The sequence below is a fragment of the Furipterus horrens genome, unplaced genomic scaffold (genome assembly GCF_987537825.1).
Source record: "Furipterus horrens unplaced genomic scaffold, mFurHor1.1.pri manual_scaffold_5, whole genome shotgun sequence".
NCBI lineage: Eukaryota > Metazoa > Chordata > Mammalia > Chiroptera > Furipteridae > Furipterus > Furipterus horrens.
In genome coordinates, this window is record NW_028327175.1 from 121525927 (window position 1) to 121545402 (window position 19476).

General features: G+C 49.7%; 2 protein-coding genes across 4 annotated transcripts; one reads left to right on the plus strand and one right to left on the minus strand.

Annotated features, from left to right (window-relative positions):
* Positions 1–9767: 9767 nt before the first annotated feature.
* On the plus strand, positions 9768–16488 carry TLCD3B (TLC domain containing 3B). Of its 3 annotated transcripts, none has more exons than XM_090277536.1 (6): positions 9768–9802; positions 10488–10642; positions 11526–11609; positions 14339–14573; positions 14991–15086; positions 15389–16488. In XM_090277536.1, the coding sequence occupies exons 2-6, from the start codon at positions 10518–10520 to the stop codon at positions 15674–15676; spliced, it is 828 nt and encodes a 275-aa protein (XP_090133662.1). In that variant the 5' UTR covers positions 9768–9802; positions 10488–10517; the 3' UTR covers positions 15677–16488. The 3 variants fall into 3 exon arrangements, with proteins under 3 accessions (XP_090133662.1, XP_090133661.1, XP_090133660.1); XM_090277535.1 differs by having other exon boundaries at positions 9784–9822; XM_090277534.1 differs by lacking the exon at positions 9768–9802 and having other exon boundaries at positions 10197–10642.
* Positions 16489–16696: 208 nt separating this feature from the next.
* Positions 16697–17556, minus strand: FIMP1 (fertilization-influencing membrane protein 1). Its single transcript, XM_090279382.1, has 4 exons — positions 17499–17556; positions 17026–17184; positions 16833–16920; positions 16697–16718 (listed from the first exon to the last, which is right to left on the minus strand). The coding sequence occupies exons 1-4, from the start codon at positions 17554–17556 to the stop codon at positions 16697–16699; spliced, it is 327 nt and encodes a 108-aa protein (XP_090135508.1).
* Between the last annotated feature and the right edge of the window lie 1920 nt (positions 17557–19476).

Consider the following 19476-nt stretch of genomic DNA (forward strand, 5'->3'; position numbering starts at 1 on the left):
GTGAGCACCTGGGTCTGATTCACCTCCATATCCCTAGCACTAGCACTTGGTCTGGGTTTGGGGGCATCCAGTGAGGAATCACTGATTTTATGAATGAATTGAATCCAACTGTATCTACCAATGAAGTGTCGCTATCTGATGCCCTAGTTCTTGTAGCTCTCAGGGAGCCGAGGCACTCAGACCTCCCACTTTCATTCCTGACCTTTGTGGTTCTACACACATGCTTGCATTTTTAGCAGAAAGCTCTGCCACTCTGTACCTATTTGTGCCCATGTTCTCCACCCAGATGTACCTCACCACAGCTGCTGCCCCCTGGGGATTGCTCACACCATGAGGAAGTCACAGAAATTGCTAGGGTCTGTGTCTCTGGGTCCCAAATTTCCCCTCTCACCTTCAACCACACTGAGAGGTCCCAGACACCCCTGATACCAGCCCCTCTTCATGGGGCTTCAAGCTCAGAAGACAGAAGTCTAGGTGTCCCTAATGTTACCAACATTGATTCGAAGGCAGAGTCAGATTGCCTTATTGAGGCTGTTTTCTTGTCTGCCCCTATCTTCTTTGCAGAATCCCAACGTCCAAGTAGAAACCAGCCCCAGGAAAGGCCTCACGTGACACATCTGCCTCCCTCTTTTCAGCTCCTGCCAACACAGAGAAGTGAGCCTTGGCAAGGCCTCTGAACACATCTATGGCCTGTGATGGTCAGACTCACTACTGATGGTATTCTGTTCCTACAATGTGCTCATACATTATGCAGAAGGGTGGACAGTGCCAAGCCAATAGGACAGGTGATATATGCACCCCACTTTGCCAGGGCTCTACTTCTTCCCACATTTGTTGGAGGCTGGGAAAAACTGACTTTATGAAAGCTGGATAATTATGAGATCTTGCTCTACCTACAGTTCAAAGTTGGAGATGTCAGGTATCATCACATGCAGTTTTGCACTGCCCCTGGGAAAGAGAGAAAAGGGATATGTACTCCCAATCATCATGGGGTGGGTGGGAGACCTGAGATGCACAGGAAGCCCAGAAGATGAAAGAAGCCTCAGCAGGCCTGAGCCTGGCTGTGGGAAGGAAACCTGGTAGCTCTGATTTGATCTCATACTTTCAGCCCCTCCTATGGACAGCAGACAATATTTGCCTCCCAGAGTCTAAAAGGTTCAGCAGCCTCCTCATTATGAAAATGAAAGTCCTGTGCTCAGATAATTACCCTGGGGAAATAAGAAGCTAAAGCAAGCACCAGTAGAGGCCTCTCCACAGACTTTGTTTTATTTAATCCTAACAGTAGACCTGAGAGGCAGAAACCATTTTTTTTCCTTAATGAATATCACAATGAGTATTTACACACATCTTATTCCATCATCCCAACAGCTCTATGTAGAGGTACTGCTCTTGTGCCCATTCTGTAGATAAGAACCCCAAGGCTCAGAGGTGTTAAATCACTTGCACGAGTTCTCCTGGCTAGTGAGTGACTGAATTAAGATTTGAGTCTGAGCAGTGGGACTCTGTGTGTATATAACTGAGGTTCAGAGAGGCCTGACACTTGACCAAGGTCACACAACAATAAGGGGGGAAAAAAGCCTGGATCCTTAGTTTTCTGACTCCAACTCACGTGCTGTACCCCTCAGCTTTTTCTGTTGTACAGCTAAAGGATGGGACTGGACTTGTTTGGAACTGTACTTAACCCAGGACCGGTACAATTAAAGCACTAAATAATAAATGTTCTGGCCCGCTGGCCAGGACTCTCCCCGTAGCACTTGTAGGGGGAATCGGACCCTTCCCTGGGTATCATGTGGGAAACAGGCCACTTCTGGCTACTTATTGTTTACTTATTCACAGCCTTCAATGATATCACACCTGCAGTCCTCTGCAGGCTGGGGCTGCGCTACACCCAGGTTCTAAGACGTTGAAAGAGCCAGCATTTGGATGGAGAAGCCTGAAGTAGCAGGAAACAGTAAACTTCAGGCCCAGTGTGAACTGTGTGACAGGTATGTGAGGACAGCCTTTGGGTGAGAGGGCCACCTGGTGAGCCAGGCTAAGGTGGGGCGGGGGTCTTTGCCATGCACCAGGTGAACCTTGGACAGCACTTGGGCAGTGAGCCCCACCCCACGCTGCACCCTGCGGGTACTGCCTTCCAAACATTGGGGCAAGGTGCTGCACTCCTGTGCCAAAACTGGCTGGTCTTGTCTCCCTTCCCCCAGGGATGTTTGGACACGCCTGGAATGCCCAGACAAGGGCCCACAGTGTGTGGAATGCACACCATCTTGGATTTATCTTGGTACACAGATCAGCAAGAAAGCATGCATGCACATGGGAAAGCTATGCTTTCCAATGCTCTTTCAACACTTCTGATTATTCCAGGAGAAAGTCTCGTTTTGCTGCCAGAAGCCTTTTAACACTTCTCTATCCACGCTTATCTTGTCTTTAACAAAGAGAGAGCAGGCTTTTCGTTCAGTATTTGGAGCAGGCGATAGTATCTAGCTAAAATGTTAGAACAAGTTATTTCATCTTATTAATTTTTTTGATATCCTCAATTTACAAGTGATAATGGTTTTCTAGTTTCTATAGTGATAAAAATTTTCCTTTTAAAGTTCATGGTTAAAAAAAGCAAGTAGTCTGGAAATCAGGCTACTAGGTTCAAATCCCAGCTCTACCACTTACTACCTGTGTGACTTTGGACAAGTCAACAACCTCTCTGTGTCTCAATTCTTTCATTTGTAAAGGGAAAGTAATAATGGCATTTCCCTCTTAGATTATTGTGAGGGTTATATTAGTTAATATATGTAAAGGGCATTGATTTGTGACTGACATCTAGCAAATGCTATTATAAATGTTTGTTATTATTAGGTCAAATGGGGGAAAAAAACACAACACACAGAAAACACTTCTTTGGACCAATCCCACCATTTTCCATGTGCGGAAACAAAACTTCAGAAAAGATCATTAAACAGCTGAGCTAGGATCTCGGTAGGTCTCTGGATTCCCAATCCATTTACCAGCCATTTGAATCCTCTATAATTAATGTTAACCTTTCAGCCTTGGTTTATTCATCTGTAGAATGAGATTAATACAATCTCATTGGATGTTGGGATGGTGTGTAAAGACTCAGAAAATGAGTTGGTATGTCTCGAATGCATTCTCAACAGGGGTAATATCACCCTCAAGGGGGCAAAAATTTCTTACTTTTTGATATATAAAGCACAGGTATATGGTATATCTGTCATCAAAATTTCTCAGGGAGTGGCCATTAAGAAACAATGTCTTTTAAAAAGGCTCCTTGGGAGAGCATTAACAACAGCAACAAAAAAGTTAAGAAACCAAGGTTTTTCCAACTTGAGCCATTACTCACAGTGGGTTGTGAAACAGACTTAATAGGATATGACCAGCATTTTGAGAGATTACGCTGATATAGAAATTGTCACAGTGTACTGCACATAAGGATCAATAAGTATTAAATGCTACAATGTACTGCACATAAGGATTAATAAGTATTAAATGCCACAGCGTACTGCAAATAAGGATCGATAAGTATTAAATGCCACAGTGTACTGCACATAAGAATTATTAAGTATTAAATGCCACAGTGTACTGCACATAAGGATCAATAAGTATTGTAAGAAAGTTTGGGTTCAGTTTGGGCATGTGTATGCATGTGCTGAGTTAGGAAATAAAATGTGTCTCTTGTGGGTTACTGTAAAAGAAATTAAAAACCATTGCTCTAAACAAGTATTTTTCTTTTTCTCCCCTGATCCTCTGTCTCTCAGACAAGACCATGCAGCCTTGGGCTGTTACAAGAAATTAATAACGAAAGAAGGAAACATAGGTGAGAGTCCAGATTCCAATGCAACGGGGGCCTGACCTTTACCAGTCATGGCCCAGGATTCTTTCCTTCCTTATTCTATATTCCAGGGTAAGCCACAGGGACAAGGAGAGGAAACTGTCTCCCACTGTACTGCACGCTTTCTTCCTGTCCTCTCTTCTTCCAACTTAAAATCAGCAGTCATGTTGACCTTCATCTGAGTCCTAGCTCTGCCATTTACTATGCGATGTGGGGCAAGTCATTTCACTTTCCTGAACCTCAGTTTTCTCAGCTGAAAAATGGGGAGATTATTTGTAAGATTGTAATGATCCGTAAATGAGAGAATGTATATCAAGCATTTTGGTATTTCAGTGCCTTATATACTACAGGTGCTCATAATAGTAGCTAAAAGGCCCAGAATCCTGTGCAAAGTAGTTCATACACACTATTTCTATTTAATCCTTGCAATGAGCCTGAATAGGAGCTGGGAAGATAACAGAGCAGATTCCAGACAGCATGCCTGGTTTCAAACCTCAGTTCAGTATCTTTTCATATGTTTAAGTGTCATTTATATTTTTTTGTGACTGCATGGATTCCCTTTCAAAAACCTTTGCATATAATCCCACATAATGACTTCTGCTTACACCATATTGACCAGACCTCTAACTGCAAGGGAGGCTGGGAAATATTGTTTCTTAAAATAGGCACATTTTAGTTCCCAACAAACTAAGGAAGATGATGAGATTGGATACTGGTTAGGCAACCAGAGGCCTCATCTTCAACAATCTTATTTTAACCTTTAATTTCATTTTCGGAGGACTATCCAGAAGGGGGAAAATGGAAAAGCTAAGGAAGCAAGAACTATTAACAGAGATAAGCTCTGAAAATGTGACTGACATGTCTAAACTATATTCAATGATGCTTTGTTTCTTTTTCTTTAACTTTTCAGCCCCTATAGAAAAATTAACTTATGAGTTTTCTATATCTGCTCACATTATTTGACCAATACATTCTCTATGCATTGGTGGAATAGCAAAAATAATGATGGGGGGAAAAATCCCTGTCTCATTCACTCCCTGAGAGTTTGACCATGGACAAGGCACCAAACAGCTCCATGCCTGTTTCTATTTTCTCATCTGTAAAATGGGCACAGTAATTATCTTTACCCACAATGTGGTTTTGAGGAAATGACTTAATGTTTTTAAAACCTTAGAGCAGTGTCTGGCCCATAGTAAATGCTATATAAGGAGCACTTAACGAGCTCGTATTATTTTCCCAACTTCACAAATGAAGACTTGAGACTCACAGAGACTGGCCCACCAGCATTCAGGGAATGGAAAAGCGTAGCTTTGTTTACCGTTTTTAAAATTCCAGCTGAATTTAAATAAAGTGCAAAATTTTTAAGAGTATTCCTTGAGAACGTTTAACATATGTAAGCACCAGTGATCGGCAGCCGTCCGTCTCGAGAGACGATGGTATAGCTTCTTAAGAGTCTATCTGCACTGCCGAGAATGGCTGTGCAGTCCGACTCGGGAGTGACACGGTATCTGTCTCCTCCCGTGTTGAATCGACATCTTGCGATGACGCTGGAGTGTCCTCTCCAGTGAAGCTGAAGCTACAGAGCCTGGGCGGGGTGATATGGAGGGTCTGCTGTTGCCCATGCAGCAGACCCCCCCTCTCTTCGCAGCTGAAGGGTCCAAGGGAAAGACGGAGTCAATACAGCTTGGCTTCAGGTGCGCCGCAGGAGTTGCCGGTGTTGACTACAACGTCAAACCGCCTTAGGGACTCCGGCTCCGTATTTTCTGTCGGGGTTTACTCCCTTAGCCTTTCCCCTGAAGAGGTATGCCGCAAGGCAGCGGAGGTTTTTTGGAATCAGAGTTTTCCTTCTCTGATGTGCCCTGACTGGAAGATCGAACCAGCGACACTTAGCTCGCAGGCCGACGCTCAATCCACTGAGCCAAACCAGCCAGGGGGATAAGCACCAGTGATCAATATAAGGATATTCCTTTATTTGGGGCTCAGTAGGCCCCCTGGAATCTCCTCAGTCAACACCTTCCTCCAACTTAAAAACTGTGATTTTTCACGTAAGATATTTTTGAACTTCATCCAAATGGAGCCATATAGAATGTTTCTTTTATTACCCACAGAGTCTGAATTTGAAACCCAGGTGGTCCCCCGCTAGAAACTGCAGTCTAAACTAGTATCCTATACTGTCTTTCAAAGCAACAACTACTTACGCTGTTCTTATTTTGCCGTCCCTCCTCCTCCTTTCTCCTCTTTCAGCTCCGCCCCTGAAACGCGCTGTCCATCAAGCCATCAACAAATTCTAATTGGCCAATTCTGCAAGAGAAGGCCCCACCCCTCACCTCCGCCAGAGCAGGCATCTTCTCCAGGAAGCATATGATAGGGCACATGTGTTAAGAGGTGGGCTAATGGGAGCATGATATATTCCAAACTCTCCATCAGTCCACCAATGGGAGAGTGATGTTCCTTCCTTCTCCAACTGCCTCAGCAGAGCTGCCTCGCCCTCGTGCCTTTGCAGTTTGACACTTTCCTTCTATCCTGACTAGGTCCCCTCAAAGATTCTTAAGGAGTGCAGGATGGCAGGCTCCCTACACCCCTTTTGGGACTTCCCCACTCCTCCCTTCCCTGGAGTGGATAGGAGGGGAGGCTTTTCCAGACAAAAATAACATTTATGTAAATATGTTTGGGGCTTCAATTTTTTTTTTTACATGGGATAATGTTTGTTAGGTTTTTCTTTTAAAAGAAATATTACTTTCAAATTTCAAATCTTTACAATTTGAACACCCCCTCAACGTTTTTTCAAGTTCTGGGTGCTGATGAGAGTTAGTCTCCTTCTCTAGTCTCCACCTTACCCCTCAGAGGTGAGGACCTAGGAAAAGGGAGAGTTGCCATGAAGAGCTTGGGCGGGGGGCAAGGGATGGAATGACCTCGATTAAGTTAAGGGAAGACTAGCACATCATCAGAGATGAAGGAGAAAGAGAAGGAATTTTAAGGTGTAATATGGACTAGGAGGTGTAGACCAGCTTCAGGGATTAGAGGAAAAAATGAATTTAAAAAATGAAATTATTGGAATTGGGTTGATTAAAAAATAGGATGTCCCCCTGCCTTGAACGATGGATATTTAAGTACAACAAGGATCCCGAAGAGATTAGAGAAGAGCTATGCTTGGTGGCTTTTGATGGTTACAGATGGATGGATCCTATGGGCCAGTGAGCTTTTGTTATGAATGGGGTCTCCGAGTCTGAAGACACTGAGCTAAGGTGTTCTCATGGCCATCTTTTCTCACCTCTCTACCGCAGACAGGCATGACCCTGCTCTTTGTAGTGGGCTGCATCTTCTTCCCGTTGATCTTTGCTATCCTCTGCTGGTGTCTGCAGAACCACTCCAACCTGAAGATGGAGAGACCAGAAGCTGTTCTGGTGGCATCCAAGTAAGAGGACAGGGTGAGGGCATCCTTCCTGGGGTCAGGGCCAATGGAGCTGATCTTCTACTTTCAGGAAGAATTAGTGGTGAGAGTAGCAGCAGTGTGTGTGTGTGTGTGTGTGTGTGTGTGTGTGTGTGGCAGCTGGGGGGAGATTCAATAGTCAAAAGACATTGGCTGTGGAATATTTTGCAAGTCACTTAGCATCTCTGAACTTTGGAACCTTCATCTGTAAATTAACTTTAGTAAGAATACCCACCTTCCATTCCTTATGGAGATGTTGTGTGAAGGTCAGATGAATTCATGTTTATAAAGTAAGGGTTACAACCTCCTGCAAGTAACACAAGGGACTTTGTTGGGACTTCATGAGTTGGAGGACTCATATTCATCCTATTAAATGTGGGGAGAAACTGCTCAGCTCCAACCAAACATTTTGGAGTTAGGATGTGGGCCCAGCGTTGTTCGACCTGATCCGTTCTTTCTTTCTTCTACAATTTTTTTATTGTTGTTCTATTACAGTTGTCCCATTTCCCCCCCATTGCTCTCCCCTGTCCGCCCATCCCCCTGATTCTTTCTTAAAGAACTTGAACTTTTAGGTGAAATCTCTTAATTTTCAAACACTGACAAATAACTTAGAATCTAAGAAATTACAATATAGGCATCACCATACTGCCCAAACAAAACATGTTTGTAAGCTGGATTGGGCCCTTGTGCTGCAAATTTATGACCTATTTGACAAAGCTTAATATACATGTGAACTATCATCAGATATTCGGTAGGAGAGGGAGAGGGCAGCAGGGTGGAATTTCCCTGGGTGCCCGGGTGAGTTCCTGAAAGACAGAAAACTGTCTTCCTACTTTGACCCACATCACCCAAAGTGAAGCCGCAACTCCTCAACTAGGTCTGTGGTCCTCAATTAAGCAGTCATGGTTGCCTGCCATTGCCCATCCTCCCCAACCCTGTACCTTTTGGTAACTTTGCTTTTACCTCTGGAGTTATGCAAACATGGGTTTAAAATCCAGCTTTGCCAATTCTCAGAGCTGTTTTATCTTGGGCAAGTTTTTTGTCTTGTTTTTTTAAATCTCTAAGTCTCACTTTCTTATCTGTAAAACAAGGATACTACCATCTGGGAAGATGAAATAAGAATGAATATAAATCACCTTGTCCTGTACTGAGCACAGAGTGAACACTCAGGAAGTTGGGGACCCTTTAAGTGAAGCCCTGAGGTCAGGAAGCTAGGTCCACTATTATCTCTAAAATTGTCCCTAACTCCTGCCCAAGGCCAGAGACCTCTTAGGGTCTGTTCCCACAGATTGCCACTAGAGGACAGCGTGCAATTGCAAATCTCAGCTCTTTGACTCTTAGGGAGAGGAGATGGAATGGGCTTTCAACAGGAAAAGGCAAATTGTAGGGTTACTTATTGAGGAGAATCTTAGGGCAGGCCTGGAAACCAAACGTTTAGGTAGCAGGTTCCCATCATGCAGAAGTCCACAGGGCTGTTGGGCTCAGGATGGGAAGGCTGCACGAAAGAAAGAGAAGCAGCACCAAGGCCGAGGCCAGTCTGGATGTGGCCGCAGCGTGACCCTGGCCAAGTGGCTAGGCCTTGGTTTCCCTATGGTTGAATGAAAGGCTTGAACCAGCCAATCCCAGTTCTTTTCCCATTCAGAAACTTCCTGTTCTGTGAAGTCACAGAGGAAGGGGCATAATAAACCTGGGAAAAAAAAGAGCAGACTAGTGCTTAAGGGAGGTCAGGAGAGGCCAGGAAGCTGAAGGGTGGGGCCGGAGCATCCTGGGGTCTGAGGTGGGTTTTCTGAGAGGCAGCATTTCCCCACCCTCTTCAAACCCTGCAGCCATGTTGACACCTAGTGTAAAAGGGTTCCTGCCTCTTGTTAAACATGTGTCATTGGGGAGGGTCCCTGAAGGCGTGGGGAGCATTTGTTGACCTGTAAAAAGGGGACAAGTGTTCTTACCTCAGTGATGCTACAATAATTAGACAGAAATCATGGGACAGTTTGAAGCGGAGTCAGGACCTAGAAGCACAGCATATATATATCTAGAGTTTTCCTCCCTTCCATTGGTGTGCAGGCCATGGGCACCCCTGAGTCTGAAGGACACTGTGTTGAAGTGTTTTTATTCCTGTCCATTCCTTAAACTCATCCTTCAGAGGCAGCAAGATGCACCACTTTCTCTGCTCCCTTCCCCAGGGAATCCTCTATCCGCTGCTGCAGTGGGCTCCCCTAAGCCGCAGTGAGACCCCCAACAAGGCGACTGAGGGACATGTGTGGGAAGCTCTGACAGAAGGGGAAATGGCAGGCATTTGCAAAATGTTGCTGGGAAACAGGGTCAGGCCCACCTCGGGGCTCAGAGTCCCCTCTCAGCTGGCCAAGGAGTTTGGGCCACCTTCCTCCACAAGAGGAGAGCCTCTCCTCCAGCAGCCCCCCACCCTGTGCAGCAGCTACTGTCTCTTTAAGGGCCTCCCCCCCCCCCCCTTTCTCTGCTCCCCTCCTCTCTGTCGCAGCCGCTGCCGTGGCTCAGAGCTGCATGGGGAGCCGCCACTGCAGGTCCGGTTTCTCGGTGTCTGGTCGGTGTCATCATTTCCCCACCCCTCCCCCGCCCTACCCGAGCTGGTGACTTACCCTACCCCTCCCCCGCCCCGCCGAGGGGGCAGGGGGCTGGGCACGAACTCTTTATAATACCCCATGCAGCGTCAGTGCGGGGCAGCGGGGACCGTGGCAGCAGCTCGAGGCAGGAGCGCATTGCTGACCGCCGACCACTTTCCCGGCTGCTCCTCTGCCTCCCGCCCGCGCTCCCTACCTTTCAGGGCTGGCACCACAGTCCCACCCCACACCCCCACCCCCATCCCCACCCCGCCTCCTCGGGCCCCCCCAGCCTCTCCGTAAGCAATCCCACCCCCCCCCCCCGCGCCCCACCAGCCTTGTCTCTCCCTCCCCTCCCCCACCCGCATCTTCCTCCTCCTCCAGTACCCTCTCCTTCTCTGTCCTCTTACCATGTCCTCCCCTCCTCATCTTTTTCCCTCCCCGCGGCTGGCGTTCTCCTGCTCCCTTTCTCAGATCCACCCTTTCCCTGGCCTCTCCCCTTTTCTCAGCTAATCTAACTCCCTTTCCCCTTCCTCTGGTCTGACTCCCCTGACCCATCCCTTCCTGCCCTCTCCTCTTTGTGCCCCTTTCTCTTTCTCTCTCTGCTTCTCTGTCTTTGCATTTTTTCTCCACCTCGAACTCCTTTCAGCTCAGCCTCCCTGCCCAGGCCTGAGCCAACATGCTGACCCCAATGGTGGCTGGGGGGGTGGTGTTCCCCGGACTCTTCCTCCTCTCCAAGAACACACTCCAGCGGTTGCCCCAGCTGCGCTGGGAGGAGGCCGACGCAGTCATTGTTTCAGCCAGGTAAACTGCACCCCTTCCCCTCAGCCCTTCTCCCCTTCTCAGGCTTTATGGGGTTGAGTGGGACCCAGTACTTCCTTGAACCCTTGACCTGGTGGGATCTGGGGATTCCTGAAGTGGTCAGTAGGCTTTACCTCCAAGCTTCCTTTCCTCCTCACTACCCTTACTATCTGTCCCAGGAGACCTCATCCAAACCCAACCAGCTGGTCTACTCGCATTCAGATTGCTTTTCTTTCCTTTCCTCATTCACCGTCCCACCCTCCAAAACAGGATCAGCATGTGATGAAACATTCCTACAAAATATTAGGGAACAAGGCAAGAAGCAGAGAGCTGTGTATTATTTAGTGCATGTGTTTGGGAGGACGAGGGACCGAGGAGCGAAAGTTGGAACTCTGTACAACCCTGGAATGAGGGCCAGAGTTGGAGAGGGGAGCATGGTGGCAGTTAAGGAGACAGTGCAAAGGTGGCCAAGGGAAATTCGGGGTCACTGAGGTACTAGTTGATGAGAAGTATTGTGACTGGGCATCTGAGAAGTGCAAGAATAGGCCCAGGGCTTCCCCGTGCCATCCTGTGCTGTCCCCACTCTGTCCCTCCCAAGGAAGGGGTGTTGGTAACAGCCACACATTTTCAGCATTGCTTCACCTCAGAGTGACCTCCCTGGTGTCTTCCTGGGAGGAAGACAACCCAGTGCCCACAACTGAGGGAAGGAACCTGGCAGCGAGGAGTGGGGTGAACTGTGGAGTGGCAGCTGGGCAAGTCCAGGAGCAAAGATGGGTGGGGAGTGGCCTGAGAAGTGACCAAGTCAAAAGCCTGGTAACTGGACAGTAAAGAGGAGAAACCAAGGGGTGTGTCGACTTTCCCTACTGCTGTCCCCTCTTCCTCCTAGGCTTGTGTCCTCTGTCCAAGCCGTCATGGCTTCCACAGCTGGCTACATCGTCTCCACCTCCTGCAAGCACGTCATCGATGACCAGTAAGTGCCATGAGACCCCCTTTGCTCACGTTGCGGCAGCTTAGGTATGTGTGGGCCCTGAGATTTTCTAGAGGACTCTTTCAGTGTCCGCAAGCCCTTCACTTGAACCTGAGAAAGTTAACTGCAATAGCTGCAACTCCACACCCAGGGATAAATTTATCTGTGTCCTGTCCTTAAAGGTCAGAACCAGCAGGAGAAGGAGCAGGGATCAAACAGAATTCTCAAAGCAGCTTTTGGGCTTCCCTGCCACTTGCATCCTAGGATCTGAATGTTGTTTCTTCCTCTACCTCCTATCCTTAAACCCTTCAGACCCCATTTCCAACCAGCAGCTAACTGGAGTGCCTTCTTCCTCATTTCCGGCTCACCTCTCACATCCTCCCTGAACTCGGGGATCCAGGCCCCAGTTCTATGAACGAGGGAGATGAGAGAAAAAAAGATGGCATGAACAAGGCCACTAGCGTGTAGTGTGTGTGTGTGCGCGCACGCGCGCGCGCGCGTCTGCAGAGGTCAAAATTTGGCACTGGCAGCCGCTGCAGTGCCCGGTGCGTGCCAAAAAAGCCCTGAGGAAGGAAGGAGAGGGGCTCTGTCCATGGTGCTGACAGACCAGTTCTAGGTGGCCCACAGGCTGACTAGAGTTGCCTGTAAGGATGCTGATGACTCCTCATGCTTCACTTCTGACCCTGCTCCCCTTCTATGGTGGCTGTTGAGCCCCAGGGACATGGTCTGGATGAGCCTGACCTAGAGCCCCCCACCCCTTCCCCTGCAGATGAGTTCCCAGGCAGCTCCAAGGGGGAGTTGAGTTGTGTATGTTTAATACTTAGAGCAGTTCTGGCTCACATAAAGTGGATACTTAACTCTTTCTTCAGACTCCACCCCTGTGACTTGGCTTCCTCTTGCCCTCTCCTCCTCTTCTCCATTCCAAGGCCTAAAATGAGCCTGGATCCCCACACATTACCTCCTTTTGCCTTCTTACAGAGGTCACCTTCCAAGTCTTACTACTCCTTCCCCACCCCAGCTCTGTTCTTTTCCCTCCCCCTTTTAATCCTCAGGTAGGTGAGTAGGATCAGGGTTAATCCAGGGGCAACAGCTGTTCCTACTTCGGAGGACCTAATTGCTCAGAGAATGGGTTTGGGTTTAAATCTTCATGTTGCTGTCTAGGAACTGGTGAATGGTCCTGGTCACCCTATAAGCCAGTGGTCCCACTTCCTACAATGTCTGCTACAGCCAGTTCTCCTGGCCATTCCCTGCTCTAACTTCTTGTGGGCTGTTGGACCCCTTTCCACTTTGCTGCTCTTTGTCTCTCTAAGCTGCTCCTTCTCTCTCTCCCTCGTGGTTGCACTCTCCAACATAAGTCTCAGCTTCTCTTTTCCTGAAATCACCCCTGCCAGTGTGAGCTGCCTGTTCTCTTTCAGGCCAGCCTCCCCCAGGGCTTTCATTCTGCTCCCAGCTCGACCCCCAATCTATGCCCATCTACTTCCAGGTCTCACTCACTTCTTCAGCAGCTCCTTACATTTGGGCTCAGTTCTTTTTCTGTGTTTCTTTCTGGCTGACTTTGCTTCTGTCCCTCCACCTAGCTGGGCCAGTTCCCCTGGCCCTGCCCCTTTGACCTCCCACCCTCACCTCAGATCTGTCACAGCACTATAGGATTTAAGAGAAAGTGCTCAATGTACTGACTCAAGCAGAAAAATGCAATGTTGCATATTCATGCACTTTTCATTTTTGTTTACTCTCAAAGTACATAGAACTTTCCCTGCTCTTGGTTGCTTTTGCTCAGCGTTTTCTCCATAATGCTTGGCTGTACCTGAAAAAAACAAGAGATTGGACCACATTCAGGAAGAACGGGTAGCACAGACAGCACCAGCTTCCCAACAGGGCCTAACTGTGACACTTGTCTCAAATCTTCCAGGGGACAGCAGGGCTGAGAGCGAGGGTGATGGAGCCAGATTTCTCATGTTTATTCCTTGGCCAGGTTACCTAGCCTCTCAGTTTCCTCATCTGTAAAATGGAGGTGATAATCATACCTATTTTTTAAAGGATTTTTGTGGGGGAGTAAACAAGTTTATGCATAGAAAAGATTTAGACTATTAGAATAGCACCTGCATGTAATAACTAGACAATGTTAGCCAATACGGTCCCTTTCCATCACTCTCAGCCCTTCTGCTGTTATTTGTCCTGACCTCAGCTGTCTTTCACATCGTGCCTGAGCTTGTTTTCTCACTCTATCTCTGCCCTTTAGTCTGTGCTGCCTTTTTATCTCTTTTCCTTTTTTCTCCCACCATATTGTGAAGAGGGAGAGGGAGAGGGGGAGGGGGAGAGAGAGAGAGAGAGACTGAGGAAGAAGAAGAAGAAGAAGGATGATGATGATGATTGTGGTGGGGAGGAAGGGGAAAAGGGGGAGAGGAGGAGAAGGAGGAGGAGGAGGGAGAATAGAATGAATGAATGAATGAATATGAAAACTGGGTGGGTTTTGAAGTCAGTCTGGGTTTGAATCCCATCACTACTACTTACCAGCTATGTGATTGTGTGACTTTGAGCAAGTTTCTCACCCCCTAACCTGGGGTTTCATTATGTAATTTTAGAGTCCTAACAGCTCCAGGTTGCTGTGAATAGCACTTGAGATCTGATGCACATCATGCGTCCAGCATGAACCCCAGCACCTGGCAGCTGCTCTGTCCATTTCCTTCCTTCCTGACCACCTCTTTCTCTCCCCGCCCCTTTTTGCCCAACAGACACTGGCTTTCCTCTGCCTACACACAGTTTGCAGTGCCCTACTTCATCTATGACATCTACGCCATGTTTCTCTGTCACTGGCACAAGCACCAGGTCAAGGGGCACGGAGGGGACGAAGGAGGGGCCAGGGCCCCAGACAGCACCTGGGCTGTGGCGCGTGGCTACCTGCACAAGGAGTTCCTCATGGTGCTCCACCATGCAGTCATGGTGCTTGTGTGCTTCCCGCTGTCGGTGGTGAGTCAGGGTGCTGGCAGCCAGGGCCCCCATGCCCTGCTCATGCCAGTACTGTAAGGACCTTGGTGAGCGGGGGTCCTGGTTCCAGCAGCAGAGCAGGCCTAGGGTGGAGGGTCCCCACGGAGGGTTTATGAGCACCAGACAGCAAGAGGGTCTGGGGTCAGCCTTGCCTGGCCAGGCCTACCTAGCTGTGATGCTTTGGAGCTGCTGTCGCATGTTTCTGAGTCTCGGTTTCCTCATATGTAATATACTGTATACAGTCTTACCTACAAGATTGTTAGATACAGCGAGGTCATGTCCAGACCATCAGGATTCAGCATCTCCAAGAGTGACGGAGGGAAGAGCAGGAGAGCAGGGGAGCAGGTGCTACCCTGGAATCCAGGGTGAGACGAGGGTGTTTCCTCCCTCTCCTCTCAGGTGTGGCGGCAGGGCAAGGGAGATTTCTTTCTAGGCTGTTTGCTGATGGCAGAGGTCAGCACACCCTTTGTCTGCCTTGGGAAGATCCTTATCCAGGTGAGAGAGTACCTGAGGGTATATGAGCCTGACGGGAGGGCACAGGAAGAGCAGACACTTTCAGGGACCTTTAGGGATTCTTTAAAGGACAGGCGAAGTGTCAGGTCTAGGAGCGACCATAGGACAGGACAGACGGGAGGCGGTTTCCAGGGCCTTTAGCCGGGCACTGTCGGAAGAGGGGAAAGCCTGGAGAGGGGCAGAGGAGGCGGGGCCCAGAGATGATCGGGGGCGTGGTCAGAGAGCGGAGGCACGCCCCCCGCCCCCCTCACCTGTCCCTGCTTTCTGCCGCGCCCCCACCGCAGTACAAGCAGCAGCACACACTGCTGCACAAGGTGAACGGGGCCCTGATGCTGCTCAGCTTCCTCTGCTGCCGGGTGCTGCTCTTCCCCTACCTGTACTGGGCCTACGGGCGGCATGCGGGCCTGCCGCTGCTCGCCGTACCCCTCGCCATCCCCGCCCACGTCAACCTGGGCGCCGCGCTGCTGCTCGCCCCCCAGCTCTACTGGTTCTTCCTCATCTGCCGCGGGGCCTGCCGCCTCTTTCGGCCCCGGAGCTCCCCACCGCCCTCTCCCTGTCAGACCCAGGACTGAGGGTGGAGCCAGGGGATTCTCCCCACCCCTATTCCTACGGGGACAGGGCTCTGGGGCTGCTGGATGGGAGCGGGGAGCCAGTGTCCTGACAGCCCTATGACTGACAAATGGACTCCGAAGGAGTGGGCACAGGTCCCCTCAGGGGCTAAGGGGCCAGGACCAGGTGAGGTGGAAGGCAGGGAGAGAAGGCCTCTTCTCCCCAAGGTGCGGGAGCTGAGGTCCGCAAATCCCTTCCTGCATACTCCCTTCTCTGATCATAACCCTGGGGCCCTGGAGTGTGAAGGGCAGAGGAAGGGCACCACTTCCCATCCACTTAAGGCTTGAGGGCTGTGGGGAGACTGATGGAGACTCAAGGGGACCAGGAGTCAAAGAATGTGGGGGAGGCCCTTTTGCCAAGGCCATCCCATACCCCCTGCTGCAAACTCCTTTCAGCTCCCTGACATCTGGGAGGGAAGAGACACCCTAACTAACCCCCATGGGCCTTGCTCAGGGCTGGTTGCCCCCATAGCTCCTCTCCAGGGGAGACCAGCCTGAGGAATGTTATTTATTTTATTTATTCGCCCAAATTCAAACTAGTTTGTTGGGGTGGGGGGAGGGAGATAGCTGCTATCCCCAGCCTTCCTAGTGCTGAGCAATCCCTGGGGCCAGTGAGGGGCACCCAGCTCCTTCCCCCTTAGGCTGCACATCTTGCCCTCAGGCCATGGCATGTCCCTGGTGCTACAAACCTCTTCAGGCTTCCTCCGGTCTGGGGTCAGGGGGACCCTGGGAGGTGCTTTACAGACTGCTAATAAAGACGATCTGCGTGAACGCCACCATGACACTCTTAGCCCAGTTCTTTGGGGCTGGGTGTGGGGTGAGAGGCTGAAGATGGAAATCAAGAATGACCACAGGACAGGGCAAGACCTCCTGGTTGGTCACTGAGCAGTCAGGGAAGGAAAGAGCAAGGGTTTTTATTCATCAGCAGGGGAGGAGGGTGGGTCTGGACATTCAGGGTGACGTCCAGGGTCCTTGTCTGGCTCTTTAGGCCCCTTTCTGGAAGCTCCTATAGGATATGGAGATCAGATGTGGGCAGCCACCTCTGGGTCCTTTAACTTCTCCCAAGGTAGGCTGAGGTGGATGGGGCTGGGGCTAGGGGTGGGGTGGGGGCAGGCCTTACATGTGTGTGCAGAACTGGAAAAGGAGGAAGAAGAAGGCCACTACCAGAGAGCCTACCAGGATATGATGGAAGAACCTGGAGTTGGAATCTGCTGGACAAAGAAGGGGGAAATGGGGACCCTGGACTCAACTCCAAGGTCAGCTCTCCTCCAGGCACTGGCAAGGAGGGGACCCCTTCTCAAGCTGCTTCATACCTGAGTTAGCAAAGATGATAGGTTTCTCTCCAATAAACTGGGCCAGAGCCAGGAGCCTGGCTTGGTCTGAGTCTGGGTAATCAAAGAAGTCAGGTCTGTCTGCGAAGAGTGGAATCTCTGCTCTCAGGGCCAGCATCTTGGCACTCTCTGGGCAGGGTGCTGGGGACCCAGAGCAAAGTCTATGACAAGAGCCAGCCAGATCCGGGGTCCCCACCCCAAAAGGCAGAGGTATTCAGGGCTCTGCCAAGCCATACAGCCTTAGTGTGGCTACAAAGGGGCTTGATTTTTTCCCCAGGAACTTCTCAAAGATCATTTGAGCTCTCCACAAGAAGGCCCATGCTGGACAGAATGGGTAGGAGAGAAGTGTGGAGAGCAGAAAAAGGCTGAAGTTTGGCCTCCCAGTCCCTAAGAGAGCATTGACCCTTTCCCCCCACGCTTTCCTCTTTCCCACTGCTCTTAGGACCACTTCTCACCTGTTTCTACGGCCCCCAGCCCAACCAGCCACACCCACACCCTTGCCCACTGCCACATGACCCCTGATTCCTCTACTCCTGTGACAGGGGCAGTGGCTCTATGATATCACAGCCTGGAGCCATTGTGATCACACACTCTGGGGTGAGGGGAGAGAGAAAGTGCTGAAACTTGGAACCCTTCCACCAACCACCCCAGAATCAGAAAGAAAGAAGCTGGGACCCACAGAGCCTTCCACCCTTTGGAATAAATGGTGTGGCAGCCCCAGAATTTAGAAACAGGAGGGATTTGGTGGGGCTAAGGAAACTTGCATTTGTATAGAAGGCACAGATTTTTTTTTTTTTTTGTATAGAAGAGGCAGCAAGGTGAACACCTTCAGTTATCCCTTTGAGCAACCACAGGAGCATATTGAGCACTTTTTACTATGCCAAGTACTTTGCACAGATTGACTCGCCTGACCATCACAACCCTGTGAAGTAGGTGCTTCTGCCCTCACTACACGGAAGAGGGAAACCAGACACAGATGGGCAAAGTAATGTGAGCTATGCATACTCCCCAAGGGTGTTTGCTTTCCTTCCTGAGGCTCCCCCTGGCCTTGTGTCCCCGAATTCAGGAGCACAGGCATTTCCCCCATCTCAAAACCTTTTTACTTGGTGCTCAGCCAAGGATGATCCTGGTGTTAGGAACCAGGAGACATAATAGGCTTTTCCCACTAGGTGGCAGCAGTGTCCATACCGGGCTGCATGCTTGTTTTCCCTCTTCTCCCAGGAAGACACAGCTCCCCAACTCCGGGCCCTTCACCACCCTCTTCCCACAGGTTGCATCAGGTGCTTCAGGGGAATGTCAGGCATCGGGGGTGTGAGAGGAAGCCCCCTGGTCCGTCTCTCAAGGCAGCTTTCCCAGTCATGCACAGAGATTTTGCAGACCCTCCTCTCTGGGTGGTCTCCCCCAGGGGCCCTTCCATTCCCCTTTTCTAGTTCCCTGTTTTCTCTTATTTGTTACTTCCCAACAGCCGCTTTCACTCCTGCAGGCACGTGTCCGCTTCAAAGATTTAGTTCCCCTCTGATTGGCAGGTAGGATTGTCTGTCACAGATGTGTCCCACCCTGCCCAAGCCCAAGGACACTTCAGGGTCTCCTTGGTTTTATTACACAGATGCGTGTTCATGTGTGAGGTCCTCTGCCCTATGGATGGAAGCTCTCTCCTCCTCTGGATCCCCACCCTTCATCTTTCCTGACCTCATGGACTGCCCACTGCAACACTGGGAGGCCCTTGCCATCTTCTGCTTCCTTAATAAGAAAAAGCCCAGGGAGGAAAGGGGGAAAGAGGAGGGAAAGTAACACCTTGGGGGCTTTTTGTGGGACTGGCTCATGTGGGCCTCTTCTCCCTACACTTATCTCTTCTAAGAAAGAGGAAGTGAGTTATCCGAAGTCACAGGCATGTAAGGGGCAGCAGGGATGCAACCTGGTTCCTGGCTCTGGGCCAGGGCCTTGGCCCCACGAGCAGCTTCTCCTGAGGGTTAGCTAAGAGAAAAGGGAGGGGTTCAGAGCCTTTGGCCTTTGGAGTGGATTTTGCAGTTTCCTCAAGTGCCTCAAAAGAATGCAGTTGTCCTCTCTACTGGAAAAGACCTTTTGACTCAAGCAGTGAATTAGCCATTCATTTACTCATCCAATTATTAAACAAATGTATTGAGCTCCTACTATGTGCTGGGCTCCACACGTGGCTTAGATGGAAATCACCAGGGCTTGTTCTCTGCCCCCAGGGTACACAGGGGAGAGAACACGTGGGTGCACATCATTAAAGTACAGACAGACAACCCCTCAGGGGCTGGCTACACTTGCTGTCTCTGCTTCTTCGTGCTAAATATAGTTTTCAACCCCTTCAGACCTGACTTTGTCCCCACCACTTCACTGAAGCCACTTTTGCCAGGTCCACCAATGACCTCACAGATTGTCAAACCTAATGATTACTTCTCTGTTCAT